Below are 21,340 nucleotides of genomic sequence, written 5' to 3'. Positions count from 1 at the left end.
CAGAATATTGATTCCTGTGCCAAGTTCAAAACTGGGTCATATGGGGTCTAAAACTAGGTCACCCAGTCAAATCAAAGGAGAAACTTGTTAGTATCCTAGAGGCCACTTTTATGACCATATCTTCATGAAACTGGGTCAGAATGTTTATCTTGACGATTTCTAAGTTCAAAACTGGGTCATGTGGGGTCAAAAACTAGGTCACCACTAAAATCAAAGGAAAAGCTTGTTAACACTGTAGAGGCCACATTTATGACCTTATCTTCATGAAACTTGGTCAGAATGTTTATCTTGATGATTCCAAGGCCAAGTTGAACAGGTGAGCGGTATAGGGTCATCATGACCCTCTTGTTAAAACGAAAGCACAACATAAAATAACAAAATAACAGCTTTGGCAGTGTATCAGTTATGTTTACGTTTGCAGACATTAGTAATAACACGTTATTTAATCCATTCAGATTCTAAAATCTGTGATCTAGCATACCAGAACTGCTGCTGAAAAAGTTTCAGGAAGTTATAAAGCAATGATTTACTCTGCAAAAAGATCGAATTATAGATTATTCAGTTTTGTGTTTATTTATATTGTTTGAACCTAGTTCTAGTTTTCTTTTTTGGTGTTATTAATCAATATTCAACTATGAATAGGCTGGTTCACATTTTACGAGTAAAAAGATTAAAAGCATGATTGTTCAAAATCTAAAATGTATTGTTTTCTGTTCACGAATGAAACCATTGCCCTTTGCTTTTCCAAATCCTCCGTCTAAAACAACCCAGCCTGACAGTAGTATATGCAAATGTAGAACTTCAATGGACAAAGGCAGTGCAAATCTGCCTTGTCTCGAATTTGGAGAAAGTTCACTTTTGCCCCAAAATGGTCTGAAATTGAAAGTCTCTAAATGGAGTAAAGAATATGTTTCCTTTCATCAAGATATATTGTTTTATGAAACTGCACAAAATATTTTACAATAATATATATAATAATTTTACAATTATATTTGTGTCTCCTACCCCCCCCCCCCCCCCCCCCCCCCCCCCCCCCCCCCCCCCCCCACCCCTCTTGGGGAGACATACTGTTTTTGCCCTGTCTGTCCGTCCGTCACACTTCATTTCCGGTCAATAACTGGAGAACCATTTGACCTAGAACCTTCAAACTTCATAGGATGGCAGGGCTTATGGAGTAGACGACACTTAATGGTTTAGGGGTCATTCCATCAAACTTGAGAACCACTTGACCCTGAATGTTGAAACTTCATAGGATGATTGGTCATTCAGAGTAGATGACCTCTTTTGGTTTTGGGGTCACTCTGTTAAAGGTCAAGGTCAGAGGAGCTTGAACATGGAAAACCATTTCGGTCAGTAACTTGAGAACAACTTGACCCAGAATGTTGAAACTTCATAATGTTAGGATGATTGGACATGTGGAGTAGATGCCCCCTATTGATTTTGGGATCACTCCATTTAAGGTCAAGGTCGCAGCGGACAGATCATGGAAATCCATTTCCGGTCAAGAACTTGAGAACCATTTGACATAAAATTCAAACTTCAAAGGATGACAGGATTTACAGTGTTGATGAGAAATTCCTCTAAGACATCACAAGATGATACTAGTAATAAGCATTACCTTGCTTACTTCAGATCAAATTGTAGTTACTGTTAAGGAGGTAGGTTACCTTGTTACAAGGGTAAATTCAAATTAGTTGAACCGCAGCATCTTTTTGTATTTCTTGTAATATGAAGTTTTAACTGCTAAAATCTCAGTTTCGTTTGTCTCTGTCCCTTCAAGTTAAATTTTTATCCAGGTTTGAAGAACATGACCCTCCAAAGGTATTTCATATTGAAAGAAGAAGGAAAATACGGATATTTAACACTTTTCAGTGTATTTTAGTTTCATTGATATCCGTAGAAGTCAGCATAATCTATAATTTTACTAGTATGCACGTAAGCTTTCTAATATAAGCTTAAAATGTATATGTCGCGGGGCTCGTGTTTCCATGGTAACGCATTTTCTCTCATTTTTAAACAACTATGTATAAAAATAGGGGTTTTCGACGGCTTCAGTGCCATTCTGTTAATGACCAACATGGAATATTTGGGTAATATTATTAGCAAAATACCAGGCACTATACATGGTACCCTATTTTTCTTAAAGTTTAAAGTAACCATGGCAACAGAGATGTTTAAAATGGCTTATATCTTGCTTTTTGCCGTAATTTCTTATAAAATAATATTGAATAAGATTACCTTTCTAGTTGATGTAGCTTTAAAACATATTATTTCTAACTTAAGTTATATTTTCGTGTTATCTGCATTTATTCAAACAAATTTCTAAGCTTAGAATACTTACAGCAGTACCCCTCGTCTGGCATTGTTCATGGAAAATCGTTCAGCATGCTACTATTATTCTCACAGATATTGTTGAAATGAAAATAAAAAGCCGAAGCTGTGTTTCTTAAATAGACTAGTGTCAACGCTTTTGAATTTTACATTTAGATACATAGGTCACGGGCTTCGTTTCCATGGTAACATCAATTCAATTCAAGAAACCACAATTTTCTACTGAATTTTGAACAATTTTAGATCTTAGTTTTAGTATATAAGTAACAAATTATCAACGGAACCTGAAAAATAAGTATTACAAATCAAACTGCTAGATGTTTTATTTGAAAATGGCCGTAACAAGTAACCTCTCACATAACTATATTCCAAACAACATTGGTTACCATCATCCATTTTCTTACATTCCGCATAACATTTCAATATAACTACATAAAAGAAGCAAAATATTGATTATTATTCAGAGCAAAAGACTCATAAAAATATTTCAGCAAATAATGGTTATTTGAAAATAATTTGAATAAAGAAAATGCACAGAATTACGTACTTTCAAGATAAAAGCTATTAATTTTGCGCGGTAACTGACACGTAACGTCATGACGTCAATGACGTCATTTTAAGGCAACATTGTTTTGAAGCGTTTCTGCGGCAATGTATTCATTATTTCTGCATTATTAACCCATAAAGCGTCAGATCGAAGACAGGTCTATGATTTGTTTTCAGAAGAATGAATATACAAACACATTTAGTTTGTCGTAAACGTCGTCGTAAATCATCACGTTAGCTTCCGGTTGGACATGCGCACATACAAATATAAAGGTAACCTACCTCCTTAAATGTAACCGCTCTGTAAAAGTGATTGATACATTGATACATACACCCAGTCTTCTGTAGACCAGTTAAACTATGCTATCCTCCCTGGGATGTCACCAGTAATTATTATTAAAATCAAAATGTCATTTATCATTGAAATATTATTTACAAACTTGAAAAGCGCTTCCCTTTGTCTTATACACTATCAAGTCCATTATCTAATATTTATTCTTGCATAAAAACTATTTTGACTGGACCAGGGCATGTATTAACGGGAGAAAAATCGCGTATTGACCTGTTAGCAAGACGATTCACGTACAGTTATTAACACGTAATTTTGATTTTGCAATGCTGTGCCAGGGCCGAATATTTATTCTTACGCAGATGGACAACTATAGTATCTGTGCCTTGTTTCTTCCATAATAGCTTCTTTTAATAAAGCATAAAACTGATGCAATCTAGTCCACAGTAAGATGACTGTTCAGTAACGTGTATTATCCCTATAAAATGTGTTTCAGCTAGGTTCCCCCGGATTGCCAATATTTTGATGTGTCATCATTAGTAATAATTTATTGATATATTTTCTTAGATAAAATGCGAATACCATTAATTCAACACAACAATGGTTTCGTGTTCACAATATGGTCCTTGGAACCATCGGTTTATGGTACATGACAATCACTGACATTTTAGGTGTATCAGCTATCTAACAAAGAAAACAATCTTTCTAAAGACAAGAATTTTGTTTAAAACATTTATTGTTCAAATTTTTAGCGACAGTATTTTCCTTTTTCCGTTTTTAATTTTGTATCGTATCATTTTTCAATTAATTATATTTAAAGACTTTTATTGATTTGACCTATTCATGTTCACTTAAACTTGGTACTAATAGTTTAAGAAAATGTTGCAACTGAGCATTTCTGTTATTCATAACTCAGCCGATGAACATATTTATCATTCTGATAATGATCTGTCAGTATATAAAAATGAAATATTTTTGATGTGCAAGCTGATCATGATCTGCACTGCTCGCAAAGGGTTAAATTGAACTTTTGATATAAATGATTCGCCAACCATGACGTATTTAAAGGCAATAGTATAAATAGAGCGGTGAAACCGGTTATCAATGAATAATAACGATAGTGATATTTTTACTTTAAAAAGAAATTAAATGGAAAATAGGCGGATCAGGAAGTAAGTTTAATTTCTCTCCAACAATAACAACAACAAAAAACAACACTATAATATTTAGTAAGAGAGATTCATGTTCAGACGTTGACAAAGAAGTAACGCGCCATTTTGTTATTATCTGAGTGATACATGACCACCATTATCACGGAAGTTTGTAACGACATTCATCTGGTTTAAATGCTAGTTCTGTTATATTGGGGTTTTTTTAACCTTATTGAAATAATTCCTAAATATGTTAGTAAAGCAGAACAAACAGTTAGTCTGAATACTTACTTAGTTTAATTCTGCATGTGTATGTCAAAAATATCAATTTATTTGTATAAAACAAACACAATTTGCCGCCATTTTGTGTATGCTATTTTTGTTCGCGTGACGTCACAATGGCGTCTCTCTATCCGGTTCGCGCGTTTTGTATATATACTTGAAATGGATTAGAAATAAAAAAAAAAGAGAGAAAAAAAATAAGGTTTAGAAAGAAACCTTCAGTATTGTCATTAACGAAACTTAAGAGTTTCAGTTAGAGGAGTACGTCTCCAAAGCGCAGCAAGTCCAGGTTGCGCAGCAAGTCCAATTCGGAAGAGTAAGTCTTCCAAGTGCAGCAAGTCCAGGTTGCGCAGCAAGTCCAGTAAAAGATGTAAGTCCAATTCGGAAGAGTAAGTCTTCCAAGTGCAGCAAGTCCAGGTTGCGCAGCAAGTCCAGTAAGAGGAGCAAGTCCAATTCGGAAGAGTAAGTCTTCCAAGTGCAGCAAGTCCAGGTTGCGCAGCAATTCCAGTAAAAGGAGCAAGTCCAATTCGGAAAGAGTAAGTCTTCCAAGTGCAGCAAGTCCAGGTTGCGCAGCAAGTCCAGTAAAAGGAGCAAGTCCAATTTGGAAAGAGTAAGTCTTCCAAGTGCAGCAAGTCCAGGTTGCGCAGCAAGTCCAGTAACAGGAGCAAGTCCAATTCGGAGGAGTAAGCCTTCCAAGTGCAGCAAGTCCAGGTTGCGCAGCAAGTCCAGTAAAAGGAGCAAGTCTAATTCGGAGGAGTAAGTCTTCCAAGTGCAGCAAGTCCAGGTTGCGCAGCAAGTCTAGTCAGAGGAGCAATTTAAATTAGAGGAGCGAGTCTAAGAAGCGAAGCAAGTCTAAGAAGCGAAGCAAATCTAAGACGTGAAGCAAGTCCAGGAAGTGAAGCACGTCTAAGAAGCGAAGCAAGTCTATAACGTGAAGCAAGTCTAGGGGTACAGCAAGTCAAGTATATCTAGGAACCCTTGATCGTGTATACTGCTTGGAAGATACCTCAGATATTGTCACCATTATAGTTAACCCAAAACTTGACAAATTGGGGGCTCGTCCGGGATTTACTATAATAATATTGCAGCTATCATAACAAGCATGATGTATTACGATGAATGGTTGAGACTTGGCGAGAGACTTGGATTGTCCGGTGGAGACTTGATCCTTTTCATCAAAGATAAGGAAGAGGTATGTATAGCAAGGGAAGAGAGAGCCCAACGACGTGATGAAGAAAGGAGACAGATGGAGATGAACTTTGAACTGCAAATGAAGGAGAGAGACTTAGAGATTGAGCGTTTGAGGGTCAACAGAGTAGACAGTACTGATACTTGTAAGGCGTACAGACCTAAGATTCCAAAGTTTGATGAAGAGCACGATAACATTGACGCATATCTGGAAAGGTTTGAGAGATATGCTCAAAGTCAAAAGTGGGAAGAGGAGAGCTGGGCCATAAGTCTTAGCTCGCTTTTAACAGGAATGGGACTGGAGGTGTACACAAGCATGCCACAAGAAGAGGCCTGTAATTACGATTCTCTCAAGAAAGCGATCCTAAGGAGGTATCAGTTGACTGAAGAGGGATTCAGATCTAAATTTCGACAAAGTAAACCAGACCAAGGAGAGTCGGTCTTCCAATTTGTGTCAAGAATAAAGAGATACTTGAGTCGTTGGACTGAACTGGCTGGAATAGAAAAGACGTATGAATCCTTATGTGATTTAATGATAAGAGAGCAGTTTATTGAAGGTTGTTCGGCCGAATTAGCGGTGTTTCTGAAAGAGAGAACACCAAAGTCGATGGACGAGATAACACGTCTTGCAGAGCAGTACATCGAAGCACATAAGGGAACACCTTCAATATTGTCGAAGAGTGTTGCGCCACAAAGGAAGCACAACTCCACCAGTCATGAGCAGTCCAGTCGAAAGACAGAAGAGAAGAATGGGTTGCGGAAAACCTGCTTTATATGTAATAAAGCAGGTCATTTAGCGCGTGACTGTAGACAAAACAGAAGGAGTAACACTCCAAAGAGTTGCTTTATCTGTAATAAAGCAGGACACTTAGCCAGAGATTGTAAGCAGATGAGATCAGCTCCAGCAAAGAATGACCAGAAATTAGCAGCAGTGTGTGTTCAAACGGAAGTAGAAAACAGTCCATTGAAAAACAATACTGAAGGAGGAAAATTGAAGTTGGCAAGTGGGGAGTCAGTCCCAATACTTGCAGGAGTTTGTACCATTGACAGCTTAAAAGGGGAGAGGAACTTAGAGGTACAGAGAGGATTCGTAGGAACAGAAGAAGTAAAAGTGTTAAGGGACACTGGATGCGAATCCGCTGCTGTAAGAAGAGACTTAGTCAAAGAAGAGCAATTTCTAGGCAAAGAAATAGTGATGATCACAATAGATGGGGACGCCAAAGTTGTACCTATGGCGAAGATATGGGTTGATACTCCGTATTACATTGGGGAAATTGAGGCAATGGTTTTGTTTGTTTGTTTTGGGTTTTACGCCGTTTTTCAACAGTATTTCAGGTATGTAACGGCGGGCAGTTAACCTAACCAGTATTCCTGGATTCTGTACCAGTACAGACCTGTTCTCCGCAAGTAACTGCCAACTTCCCCACATGAATCAGAGGTGGAGGACTAATGATTTCAGACACAATGTCGTTTATCAAATAGTCATGAAGAACATACGCCCCGCCCGAGGATCGAACTCGCGACCCCGAGATCCGTAGACCAACGCTCTTACCTACTGAGCTAAGCGGGCGGGCTTGAGGCAATGGTACCAAAGTCGTTGATTTTTGACTAAGTCATTGGGAATGTTCCTGGTGTACTTGATAGACCTGATCCTGAATGGAAAAAGAAGATTGCTTATACATCAGTAGCTGCGGTTATGACAAAATCACAGAGTAGAAAAGCAGAGCTACCAATGAAAGCACTGAATGTGCCGAAACCCTCCTGTGAAACAGAAGTTAATGTGGAGACGTTAAAGGCATCACAGAAGGAACATAAAGCATTGCAAAAGCTGTGGATTTAGCAAAGACAGAAGACATGCTCGAAACCAAGGGTGGTGCAAAATACAAATTTGCAATAAGAAATGGAGTGCTGTATAGAGTTTATCTTCAGACGAAGGGGCATATGACTACGAGACCAAACAGATTGTCGTACCAGCGAGCAAACGCAAAGAGTGATGGAACTTGCTCACGAATCGATCGTTGGAGGACATCTTTCAGCAAAGAAAACTGAGGACAGGATCACGTCAAGTTTTATTGGCCTGGGATTTCAAGTGAAGTTGGACGATTTTGCCGATCTTGTGACAAATGCCAAAAGACCATTCCGAAAGGCCGAGTTAAGAAGGTTCCTTTAGGAGACATGCCAGTGATTGAAGAACCCTTCCACAGAATAGCCATAATTTAATAGGACCTATTGCACCAGTGTCAGACAGTGGAAACAGATATATATTAACAGTGGTTGATTATGCCACGCGATACCCAGAAGCGGTAGCATTACCACGAATTGACACAGAAAGAGTAGCAGAAGCACTTCTTGACATCTTTTCGAGAGTAGGTCTTCCAGGTGAAGTTTTAAGTGACAGAGGCAGCCAATTTACATCTGACCTGATGAAAGAAGTAAGTCGTCTTATATCAGTGAAGCAACTCTTCACCACACCATACAACCCGAAGTGCAATGGATTTTGTGAGCGTATGAATGGAGTCCTGAAGAGCATGTTAAAGAAGATGTGCCAAGAAAGACCCAAAGATTGGGATAGATACCTTTCGGCAGTATTATTTGCCTATAGCGAAGTACCACAATCAAGTACAGGATTCTCACCCTTTGAACTTTTATATGGAAGAACAGTGCGGGGACCATTGCAAGTGTTGAAAGAAATATGGACAGCGAAAGAAAATCCTGAGACACAGAACACATATCAATATGCATTTGATTTAAAGCAGCGGTTGGAAGAAACGTGCAAGATAGCAAGAGAAAGTCTAAATAGAGCTCAGAAGATATACAAACATCATTACGATAAGAAAGCTCGCAAACGAGTATTAAAACTTGGCGACAAAGTACTACTCCTGCTTCCGACAGATAAGAATAAGATGATGCTACAATGGAAAGGATCATATGAAGTTGTTGAGGCTATCAACGGAGTTGACTATAGAATAAATGTTGGTGATAGAACGAGAACATATCACATCAATTTGCTAAAGAAGTACGAAGAACGCAAAGACACGATTGCAGCAAGTGTGGCAATTTTAGAAGATGACAACCATATTCAAGGTGGAGCGGTAGATGATGAAAGTCGTCTAGAGTTTCCAGGATACACAAGTGGTGAAACATTTTGTGATGTCAAGATCTGTGAAAGACTTACTCAGGAACAGAGAAAGCAAGTCTTAGATCTTCTTCAAGAATTTAGTGAGGTGTTCTCCGAACAACCAGGAACAACTCCTCTCATACAGCACCACGTCGAACTGATTGACCAGAAACCTATCCGAGTGAAGCAGTACCCAATACCATACGCTAAGCGTCAAGATGTGGAAGATGAAATTAAAAAGATGCTGGAAGCTGATGTTACAATAGTACAATGCACCTATTGTAATTGTAAAGAAGAAAGACGGAAGCAATATATTCTGCATTGACTTTCGACGCCTTAATTCTGTGACCAAGTTTGATACCGAACCTATGGCTAGTGTGGATGATATTTTGGCAAGACTGAAAGATGATAAGTTTTTTACAAAGATCGACTTATGTAAAGGTTACTGGCAGATTCCAGTTGCTGAAAGTTGCCGAAGAATGACAGCATTTTCTACAGACAGAGGGAGTTACCAGTTTAAGAAAATGCCATTTGGAATGGTCAACTCTGGGGCGACCTTCAATCGTATGATGAGGAAGCTGCTAGCAGGATGTAACAACGTTGATAATTATATCGACGATATGATAGGACATACTCCAACTTGGAATGATCATCTTGTTATGCTACGAGACCTCCTCCAAAGACTTAAAGAAGCATGTCTTACAGTTAAACCATCAAAATGTTTTATCGGGTTTAGCAATATTGGATTTACAGGACATATGGTTGGAAATGGAATAGTTCAGATGCAAGAGGAGAAACTTAATCGCATAAGGCAAGCAGCAGTTCCAAAAACCAAAAGACAAGTTAGGGCATTTTTAGGATTAGCGGGCTATTACAGAAAATTCATACCTTCATTTGCCGAAATAGCAGCACCTCTAACAGACTTGACGGAAAAGGGACAGCCGAATTATGTCAAATGGGAAGCAAGTCAAGATAGTGCTTTTAATACCTTGAAGGATCAACTACCAGATCGCCTATTCTTCGACTAACCAGATTTTTCTAAACAATTCATTTACAGTGTGATGGTTCAAGTACGGGATCGGAGCGGCGTTACTGCAGCAGTATGAAGAGGGTTTATTTCCAGTTGCCTTTGCCAGCAAGAAGCTGCTCGATCGTGAGAAGAACTACTCAGTTGGAGAAAGAGAGTGCCTTGCCATAGTATTCGGGAATAAAAAAATTCCAGAAGTATCTTTATGGGAAGGAATTCGTCATACAAACAGGGCCACAATTCTTTAGCATATATCCAGAAATCCACACCAGATAATGGAAGATTAGTGAGATGGGCATTATTTTTGCAGTCATATAAATTCCGGATTGAGGCAATAAAGGGATCAGACAACATCTTTGCAGATTATCTGAGCAGACAAGATGAAGATGATGAAGACAGTCCCCAATTACAATATCAACAGAGGATATGCAGACAGAATAAATCAGATATTTTAGCCATGATTTTGAAATATGGAATATTTCTTTAGAGGAGGGCTGTTGTCAAAAATATCAATTTATTTGTATAAAACAAACACAATTTGCCGCCATTTTGTGTATGCTATTTTGTTCGCGTGACGTCACAATGGCGTCTCTCTATCCGGTTCGCGCGTTTTGTATATATACTTGAAATGGATTAGAAATAAAAAAAAAGGAGAGAAAAAAAATAAGGTTTAGAAAGAAACCTTCAGTATTGTCATTAACGAAAACTTAAGAGTTTCAGTTAGAGGAGTACGTCTCTCAAGCGCAGCAAGTCCAGGTGCGCAGCAAGTCCAATTCGGAAGAGTAAGTCTTCCAAGTGCAGCAAGTCCAGGTTGCGCAGCAAGTCCAGTAAAAGATGTAAGTCCAATTCGGAAGAGTAAGTCTTCCAAGTGCAGCAAGTCCAGGTTGCGCAGCAAGTCCAGTAAGAGGAGCAAGTCCAATTCGGAAGAGTAAGTCTTCCAAGTGCAGCAAGTCCAGGTTGCGCAGCAATTCCAGTAAAAGGAGCAAGTCCAATTTGGAAAGAGTAAGTCTTCCAAGTGCAGCAAGTCCAGGTTGCGCAGCAAGTCCAGTAAAAGGAGCAAGTCCAATTTGGAAAGAGTAAGTCTTCCAAGTGCAGCAAGTCCAGGTTGCGCAGCAAGTCCAGTAACAGGAGCAAGTCCAATTCGGAGGAGTAAGTCTTCCAAGTGCAGCAAGTCCAGGTTGCGCATCAAGTCCAGTAAAAGGAGCAAGTCTAATTCGGAGGAGTAAGTCTTCCAAGTGCAGCAAGTCCAGGTTGCGCAGCAAGTCTAGTCAGAGGAGCAATTTAAATTAGAGGAGCGAGTCTAAGAAGCGAAGCAAGTCTAAGAAGCGAAGCAAATCTAAGACGTGAAGCAAGTCCAGGAAGTGAAGCACGTCTAAGAAGCGAAGCAAGTCTGAGACGTGAAGCAAGTCTAGGTGTACAGCAAGTCAAGTATATCTAGGAACCCTTCATCGTGTATACTGCTTGGAAGATACCTCAGATATTGTCACCATTATAGTTAACCCAAAACTTGACAGTGTACATCAATCTGTTTTAAACAGTTAGTGTTTGGAGTGCGGGAAGTGACCATTAATATTAACCTGTATGTATTTATACAGAAATGGCAAAGAATTAACATTATATGCCACTTTTCTTGAGTTGCATTACACCAATAAAATGAGCACGTGTGACATTCAATGATTGTTTAATATAAAATGAGACATTATACATCAACGAGAACATGACAAACAATACATCTGTAAAGTAACACTACACTTATCTACTTAAACAATTTAGACAACTGAAAAGCACTAATTTCCTATGGACTATTTGTTAACTTCCTATATCTTTTACTCAACTCCCAGTCATTTTGTGTTTGATTTCAACTTATGTGTTAGTGAAAAGTTATGTGAGAGTGCCCTGATAAGTTGCCTCTTTTAATAGACTTATTATTGTTTGATGTGGGTTCGAGCCTCGCTCGGGGCGTTGAATTCTCATGTGAGGAAGCTATCCAGCTGGCTTATGGAAGGTCGGTGGTTCTACCCAGGTACCCGCTCTTGATGAAATAATGCACAGAGGAGCATCTTTGGTTTTCCTCCACCCACCATCAAAGCTGGAAAGCCGCCATATGACCTATAACTGTGTCGGTGCGTCGTTAAACCCAACAAAATAAATGAATAGTGTTGTTTTCTGACGAAGAGTTTTAGCTTTTTAGTCAAACAACAATGCGTTTGTAAAAACATGGAAATTTAAAGTTAACATAACTTTACATTGGTCAAGGTTTCTATTTACTTTTGAAAATAAAACTGGCAATGAATTACAAGCTAGTGCTTATACACCGCATATGACTTAAAATGCATTGAGTTGTTGGATTGGTCTCAGTATTGTAGTTTTTAATTTGATACAGGTCATGGTGATGACAATAATACTTTACAGTAATACTGACTTGAACACAATACGTTTTACGAAAAGAGAGCATAATTATTTCAACTTTGTCTTACGTACTCAAATACACGAACACGTTGTGGGTCATTCCAGAATAAAAGTAAAATAATGCAGTTAAAAGGAAAGTCAACCTTTTTATAACTGCAGTATTAAGGCACTACATAATTATTATATCTAGCATGTTACTATTGAATAATTACAGGTAAAACATGGCTGTGCCTGGGAAAACGTCGGGACAGAGGCTTTCATCAACAGTATTTCTAGCATCAGATGAAGACGTTCAACTTTTCTGTGAACCATGTGACAGAGATGGGCCAAGGCTTCCTGCTTATGGCTACTGCACAGACTGCACAGAGCATCTCTGCGAGTCCTGCTTCCACCACCATAGAGCCACGCTGTCCAGACACCATATCCTCCTCGATAAAGACAGCATGCCACAGACTCAGCAGCTTTCGACCGCATCTGTCAATGCCAGTCAGTCTGATGACTTTACAGAACATTGTGCAAAGCATAAGAAAGAACTTATCAAATTTTATTGTCATGACCATAAAACTCTTCTATGCAGTGTATGTGTGACTCTAGAACACACGGTTACTTCTTGCAGAATTGATTACATTCCTGACATATCTGGAGAGACAGTAAACAGCCCAGAATACCATGACACTCTTAAAGATATCGACACAGTGACTGAGAAATGGCAAAACAAAACTGAAGAAACTAAGAAAATGATTTTTATGTCTGACAATTCTACAAAAGAAGTTTTGATTGATATTAAGAAGTTTAGAAAAGAAATAGATAAAAAGATGGACACGCTCGAACGGCAAGCTGAGGACGCTGTCAGTGATATCCAGAAAAACAACGCCAAAAGACTAGAGACAGTGGAAGAAACGTATGCTGAGGTGTCTAAATCTCTGAAGGCATCGGCTGAAGCCATTAAAACAATAAATACATCAAAACAAGCAGAACGACTTTTCATAGAACTAAAACATGCTGGAAAAGTAGTTCAAGAACAGACGGACAAACTATCTCAGTTGTCCACATCCGCATATATAGGAGTATATCATTTTGAACCGAACAAAGCTATTTCCAGTTTTCTTGAAACTGAGGTGTCGCTCGCTACCTTACTGTTCAACACAACGCCTTGCTCTAGTTCACAATCTATTACCTTAAAATGTACGCAAAAGTCACATATTACTGGTGCATTGTCCCCAAAGTTGAAACAAACTTTACATCAGGATGAGGAGTCCGTGAAATCCGAACAAATGTCTCAACAAGAAAAAACAACACCAAAGCCAACAAAACCAGCAATGTTGGAAGACAGTGCCGTAAAATCTGGACAATATTTGTATCCGGTTGAAATTCCTGTGAAAACGTCAAAAGACAAAGTCCGATGCTGGATTACGGGAATGGCCCTGTTCCCTCCTAGTCGTCTTATAGTCACTGATCATCTTAACCTTTCTGCAAAAATGGTTGATACACAAACACAATATGTCATGGACCAAATAGAACTAACAAGTGAACCCTGGGATGTCGCTTTGGTTACCAATAATGTATTTGCTATAACACTGCCTGTTGAACAAAGAATCCAGTTTATATCAGCGTTGTCAAGTTCTGTCGCAAAACTGCACACTTGGAAGGTTGATGGGAAATGTAAGGGCATCAGCTGTTACCAAAATAAAATAGTCGTTTCATTTGAGGATCCTGGGAAGCTTCAAATACTTGATATGAGCGGCAAATTACAAACAACAACATCGACTGTAAAGGTACCAAATTATGTCAGAACTAACGGTAGTTCTATTTATGTATCTGACAGAGACAATAAAGCAGTTGTAAGGTTTAACTGGCAGGGTCATATAATTGGTCAATATAATGACATAGATTTTCCAGCAGGACTTGTTCTGAATGAGGATGGATCTCTCTATGTATGTGATCATGCTGTTAAAAATGCTATACACAAATTATCAGGTGATTGTATAGTAGGTAAGATTGTGCTGATGGATCTGAATCGTCCTTTCGCTCTCTGCTGGTGCAACAAAGAGAGTAAATTGTACGTCAGTAGTTTTACCAGAGAAGCAAAGTATGACAATTACATCAATATTTATAAAATGTAGTAAGTTTGGTTTTTATCCATCAGAAAGACAAATGGCGTTTTAGTTGAATTTAAGGAGTAAGTTTTTAATGAAATGTATGATAACCGCGAGTACAAGCTTTGTTTATATTGTTCAAATATTCGCGAAGTAGAGTTAACATTCATTTTACGTCAGTTTATAGCTGTTTGAAGGTCCAGCTAAGATAACAAACATGCTTACAGTTTCATCACATTTGGAGGGAAATCATCGTTATTAAACAAGAACACTACGCATCAATTCTGCTAGAAAAAAGGCTTACGGAAGGTCGGTGGTTCTACCCAGGTGCCCGACCGTGATGAAATAATGTACTGAGGGGCACACTACCATGAAAAGCTGGAAAATCGCCATATGACTAACTGTGCCAGTATGATAATAAAAAACACTGTATCAGAGTTAGACTATATTTAATGTAATGATGCATCAGTAACAAAAGTTGGTCTGAAGTCTGTGCTCGTATGATTTATAGAGCATCCTCCAGATCTCGAACTTCGGGCCTATATTTTCCCGTTTTATGGATGTCTTGTTTAAACATAACCGAAATTAGATTATGTTTTCTTTCCAAACATAAGTATAAATCGAATGTAACATTCGAGAACTGGTGTTGAAAAAAATTCAAGAAAATTTCAAAATATTATAATGGACTCTACTAAAATACTCCTTATAGTTTATTCACTGTTCTTTCATAATGTTTGAACCTAGTTCTAGTTTTCCGTTTTGATCTTTTTATCAATATTCAAATTTAAATAGGCTGGTTCACCAGTTACAATTACAATCAAATTAAACGCATAATCGTTCAATCTGAAAGTCTTGATGTCTTTTTGAGTGATATCTCAACAAATGACACAATTGTCCTATGCGTCCTTCACAAAATTGCTCTTCACCAGATTAGTCGGAATACAGCTAAATGTACTCTATGAATACAGCAGAGCAGGTATTTGACCTGACTCAACATTGGTTTTGTTTTTGTCCATTGGACTCCGTCTGAAGGTAATAACCACACCTTTCCCTTGGACTTGCTTCTGACCATTCATACCATAAAATGATTTCGAACCTTGCATTTGTTGTGTAACAGTGTACCATCTATTCTGGTGGATTTTCACGCTTCCTTTGAATTTTTTATCTACAGTTGTTTCATCCCCATCAATGCACAGGATTTCTAGATTATAAAGTTTTGTCATGCACCAGTTGGTTTCGTCATAAAGCTTTACACATCCTCGAATTATTCCATCCGGGAATGGACGATATATTGATACGCCAAAAAGATTTATATCTCGAGATGCGCTGAATGATATAGCATCACAGTCATTATCATTGTCCCAGAAATCAATCATTCCACCAAACACGTCTTTGAAACGGCTTGCACGGAATATCTCAGTAGAGTTTCGAGGCTTTGAAGAAAATCTGAATCCCATCAAAGTCACATCTCCATCACGCGGTGATCTGTTGAACTGCTGATATACAGCTAGTTTTTCATCAGTTGTTAACAATTTCCTATTCGAAACAAGTTCTGTAAATGCTCTTTGATCCATATTGGGAAATCGTATAAGGAATAACATATCACCGAGCAAATCTCGCAAGTTTGTGTCACTTGTATCAATGTCTTTCAAGCGACATTGCTCTTCTGCCCAATTCAGACAAGCCATGAATATAGTTTCTTCTCTCGCTCTCAGTTTGTCAGACTGCAGTAATTCCTTAAAGCACGTATAGCACAAATTCTGATAATCCTTCAGTGGACTTTTCAACACATCCGTGCTGTTAGAGAAAATTGTCGTGAAACAATTATTACGAAGATTCTGTTCATCAAATAGGTGTGCTTGTTCTAAGATAGTGCAGACGTTGTCATTGTTTATCTCTGTTTCAAGATAATCCCGACATTTGTCTACTAATATTTGGACAGCATACTTCTTGGCTGTGTACATGAGCGCCATTACTGTGTCAGGGGTTATGTCAACCTCTTCTGTATATAGAAACCTGCAAATTTATACGTACAGAACCTGTATAATTATCAAGTAGATGTATCCAGATACCATGAACGAAGCTTTATCAAAAAGAAATCCTACTGCAGTTGAACTATTAAACAAGATGGACAGCACAAACAAATAAATGAACATAGTTGGGCATTGCGTAAGAATGCTCACTGATAAAACACCGTTCGGTAGTTCAAGCCATTTAAGGTTTCGAAGTAGGCCTTGAGTAACAAAAATCAAACAACACCAAATCATAGAAAGAAAGAGTTGTTTGACACGAAAATTGAACAGCTTGTAAAACATGTATATAACTTTACAAAACAAGTGTCAGTATACTGATATAAACCTTGAATTCCAGAAAATGACTGCCTATAGGGGCCCCACTTCCGGACAGTCAAACGCCTTTAATAACTCACCATTTTCAAAGAACAGTTACACATGTTCGTTTTGATGCATTTGCGATAGCGTGCGAGTGGTGAAATTTCGCATAACACGGTGGAACACAGTTTTCAGCAATTGTTTATCTTTATTTCTTTACAAATGGTATTCATTTTCAAAGGGAGACAACTTTTCCCGATTATTTTAAGTACAAATGGCATTTATTTTCAAATGCAGACAACTTTTTCCGATTATTTTAAATTCAGCGAAACAGGCCAAAATTCAACGAAACAGGCCAAAATTTCCAAATTCAACGAATCAGCCCAACTACAGTTTCGATGTGGAAACAGATTCAGTTTATGATGACTTGTGTGGAATTTAATGGTGTGCATAACGAAACTGACCTGCCTCCCACAATATTTTCATTTTTTTTTTCTTTTTTTTTTTTGGTCGACCGTCTCTCATAATAGTATTATACTCGTAGTTTTGAATGACATAATATCTTGAGGAGAAATGAGCAGTTATTGCCTTGAAGAATACGTATTTTAACGACCCAAGAGTTAAATTGTTTTATCAATCTCTATATAACAATTAGAGCAATCATTTTCCTATTCCTTCAGAACTGTTATACAGGATTATTATACTAGCAAAGTGTACATAATTACATTTGTACCTGAGAAATGTTTTCATGACTTCAGCCTCTATATCGGGAATAATAACCCCTTGACCTGTCTCTGCTAGTTGTCCATAAAACATTGCATAGAAAACTTGACTTCTACTCGTCTGAAAAAATGAAAACTGTCTGCACATTGAATATAAAACTTTGTCATGTTTTGGAGTAATTGAGTCCATTACAAATATCACCCCTCCCGCGACCCATAACGTTAGAGTTCGGAAAGGTAGGCAGGGAAAATATTATTATAATATTTTTATCACATGTAAGCATTTCCTGCTGAAAAATCCTCTTTTTTACCTTTTAAAGACCAAGTCTATTCGACCAGCGTCTCCTATACCTAAAACGACATCGACGTCTAACCTTTATTACACCAGAGTAAAATCAAATTTATGTCTTTATTTCACTCCCAAGACATCAAACACGTGATAAAACAAACTTCAGCATTCAAACATTTACAGATATCCATTTTTGTTATTCATATAATATAATCTTATTGCTTATCCAAACATGTGCACGAAATCCAATTTTCTTTTATAAATAAATACGCCTTTATCATACCAGCATGAACTTGTGTGCCAGAACCCGCTCCCCCTTGTTTCCAACGAAAAATGTAATATCACTGCCGAGTCCATTATCTAACATATACAGATTTGTTTCAGCTAGGCTCTTCCCGGATTGCCAGTCATTTGATGTGTCGTCCATCTTCCTGAAAATTAAAGTATCATAGATACTAAGATACAATACCAAAAGCATGATCTGAAAGTCAAATAGAGAGACGCTTCAATACAATGTCAAGAAAATGATCTGAAAGTTTAAAAACAAAAAATAAATCAGTGGAGAGAGGGTACATTTGGCGTGGGGCGGAATGTGGATTGGGATATTAATATACAATGTCAAGCAACTGAACTGAAAGTAAGAGAAAGAAAAAATGAGGTGGGTTACTAGTATCCCTGTGACCTTGATTTGTGTGCCGATGATCCCCAAATTAATAGTGCACCTCTTCTCCCCCTCTTCTAATGGTACTTAGTCAATGTGTAATGTCCCTGTAACCTTAACCTTTAAGCTACTGATCCATCTTTCTCTAGTGGTACTTAATCACTACCTTAAGTTTGAAAGTCATTACTATTGTACATTAAGGCATAGAGTCCGGAAACCATATTCAGTATCCAGGTCACTGTGACCTTTATCTTTCACTTATTGACCCAAAATGCAATAGGGATGCTGAACAAACGGAGCTATCCCGTATAAAGTCTGAAAGCTGTAACTGTTACACTTTCTGACTTATAGTACGGAAACGAAAAAACGTTGACAGACGGACAGACGGACAATGTCATTCCATAACACATCCAGCTTTATAACGTATAAAAAGTGACTAACTCCTACCTCTCTAATAACTTTCTTCCGTATATTTTTGTGATACAAAGCATACACTGTGTCTAGGTCCACTTCACTACAGCCATCGTACTCTCATATTATCGACCCCTGCAGAGATAAGAGCAATATTTTGCGAAAGCACGATGCGGCAGCACGACAACACGATGCGGCAGCACGACAACACGATGAGACAGCACGATAACACAATGCGACAGCACGACAACGCGATGAGTCAGCACGACAACGCGATGATATAGCACGACAACACGATGCGGCAGCACGATAACGCGATACGAGAGCACGATAAAACGCGATGCGGCAGCACGACAACACGATGCGACAGCACGATAACGCTATGCGACGGCACGACAAAACCGATGCGACAGCACGACAAAACGATGCGACAGCACGATAACGCGATGCGGCAACACGACAACACGATGCGGCAGCACGACAACACGGTGAGACAGCACGATAACACAGTACGATAACGCGATGCGGCAACACGACAACACGATGCGGCAGCACGACAACACAGTGAGACAGCACGATAACACAATGCGACATTACGATAACGCGATGCGGCAGCACGACAACGCGATGCGGTAGCACGACAACACGATGAGACAGCACGATAACACAATGCGACAGCACGATTACGCGATGCGACAGCACGACAACGCGATGCGACAGCACGACAACACGATGCGGCAGCACGATAACGCGATGCGACAGCATGACATTAACATCATAGTATCGCATCGTAATGTCGTGTTGTCACATTATGTTGTACTGTCGCAACGTGTTATCGTGGTGTTGCTGCCGACAGTGCGACATTAATATGGCGCAACAGCATCATGCTGTTGAGGTATCAAGGGTTGTGTCATCGCATTCCGGTTAGATTGCGCTAAGTTATTGCAGTAAATGTCACATAAATTATAGTCCGCCAATATATGCGAGGATTAACGTGTCTTACATTCATCAATGTAATTGAAAAATTATCTATAAAAACAGAATAAGAGCGTTGGAATAGGTCAAGCACTCAGTAGTTTTAAAATTTCTGACGATATTTTAGTTTTGGGCTGTAAATTCTTTTAACGGCTTCGGCTAACGCCGTCGCCTTTAAAAATCTCATATTCTGACAAAAAAGTTACAGTATATTTAACTTTATTGTACATATCAATAATTTATTATATATGAAGATAGTTTTTTTAAAGAAACTTAAGTCTATAAGAAGTTATAGCAATAAAAATAAATTATTATCAGCTAACATTATTGAAATATAAAACAATATTAAAAGTTTTTTGTTTTTTTAATAACATACCTCTATATGACTGCAAATAATTCAGCAAAATATTCACTTCAGTCTGTAAGTTACAGAAAGAATTGTTAAAATTTATAAAAGAAAGCCCGGTATCCAAATATTTTACACTTAAATAATGACGCGTGTAATTAACTCGTCAGTTAAAAACAAAACAATCAAGCCATTGACTTAAAACGGGTCAATACACAATGCATGTAGTGATACCATTTCATATTCATATTAGGGCCATGTTGTGTAAGGGGTGTTTAAGAAATTAGTTCTTGCATGTCTTTTAACAAATCTTGGTAATTAAGTTTATAACTACCATGTTGTTTTTATTGTTTCTGGAAGAAGCAACATAGATAGGCAACTATGTACAATTACATTCCGTTTTTTTTTGATATTGAATTTAATAAAAAAAATATAGCTATAATAATATAATTTAATGTCAATAAAGATCCATTCTGCACGAATCTTAAGAAGTAAAGAAGACAAACTCGAAAAACAATTTTCGGTGACTAAGAATGGAACACCGTTCAAACACTATCGCTTCTATGTCGGATGCATTTGACCCTGCTAGTTGTTTGTTTTAATACTTTTAACAGGTTGTCAGTGGTGTGCATTTTGAAATTTCATAGTCTTTATGTGGTTTTGATACATTCCAGGGGCTTCCGTGGCCGAGTGGTTAAGGTCGCTGCCTTCAAATTACTTGCCCCTCTTCGATGTGGGTTCGAGCCTCACTCGGGGCGTTGAATTCTTCATGTGAGGAAGCCATCCAGCTGGCTTACGGAAGGTCGGTGCTTCTACCCAGGTTCCCAATTGTGATGAAATAATGCACGGAATGGTACCTTGGGTCTTCCTTCACCATCAAAGCTTGAATGACCTAAAATTGTGTCGGTGCGAATGAATGATACATTCTACGAGCTTAACGATGGCTTCTGATCTAGATTTACGTAATTATGTGACACCTTCATATATTGAGCAGCGTTACTTCCCCACATTATTTAACTAGCTGGCGGCTCACCAACCGGTCTCTCTTCAGTAACAAGACTCGCTCTGAGAGGGCTAAAACCTTCGATCTCCGGATCGCGGGGCAGGTGCACTATCCATTAGGCCACCGCAGCTCTCAATCAATCATCAATGAAATTGCACCTGTACCT

At 38.4% G+C, this 21,340-nt stretch overlaps 2 protein-coding genes across 2 annotated transcripts; one reads left to right on the top strand and one right to left on the bottom strand.

The window, feature by feature from the left end:
* Positions 1-4,214: 4,214 nt before the first annotated feature.
* LOC123560085 (uncharacterized) lies at positions 4,215-15,279 on the top strand. The gene is made up of 2 exons (XM_045352346.2): positions 4,215-4,338; positions 12,556-15,279. Exon 2 carries the CDS (start codon positions 12,563-12,565, stop codon positions 14,462-14,464), a length of 1,902 nt encoding a protein of 633 aa, XP_045208281.2. The 5' UTR covers positions 4,215-4,338; positions 12,556-12,562; the 3' UTR covers positions 14,465-15,279.
* On the bottom strand, positions 14,870-20,316 carry LOC123561049 (BTB/POZ domain-containing protein 6-like). Its single transcript, XM_045353203.2, has 5 exons — positions 20,202-20,316; positions 18,887-18,985; positions 18,062-18,209; positions 17,501-17,610; positions 14,870-16,453 (listed from the first exon to the last, which is right to left on the bottom strand). Exons 2-5 carry the CDS (start codon positions 18,928-18,930, stop codon positions 15,394-15,396), a joined length of 1,362 nt encoding a protein of 453 aa, XP_045209138.2. The 5' UTR covers positions 18,931-18,985; positions 20,202-20,316; the 3' UTR covers positions 14,870-15,393.
* Between the last annotated feature and the right edge of the window lie 1,024 nt (positions 20,317-21,340).

Source organism: Mercenaria mercenaria, chromosome 10 (genome assembly GCF_021730395.1).
Source record: "Mercenaria mercenaria strain notata chromosome 10, MADL_Memer_1, whole genome shotgun sequence".
Taxonomy (NCBI): domain Eukaryota; kingdom Metazoa; phylum Mollusca; class Bivalvia; order Venerida; family Veneridae; genus Mercenaria; species Mercenaria mercenaria.
Note: the sequence above shows the minus strand (reverse complement) of the source record. Positions and strands in the feature narration are given on the sequence as shown.

Coding starts and splice junctions, on each gene's coding strand:
- LOC123560085 (XM_045352346.2), top strand. CDS start 12,563: ATGGCTGTGCCTGGGAAAACGTCGGGACAGAGGCTTTCATCAACAGTA.
- LOC123561049 (XM_045353203.2), bottom strand. CDS start 18,930: ATGCTTTGTATCACAAAAATATACGGAAGAAAGTTATTAGAGAG. Junction 18,210..18,886: donor GGAAGAAAGTTATTAGAGAG/GTAGGAGTTAGT, acceptor TTTAATTTTCAG/GAAGATGGACGACACATCAA. Junction 16,454..17,500: donor GTCATGAAAACATTTCTCAG/GTACAAATGTAA, acceptor ATAAATTTGCAG/GTTTCTATATACAGAAGAGG.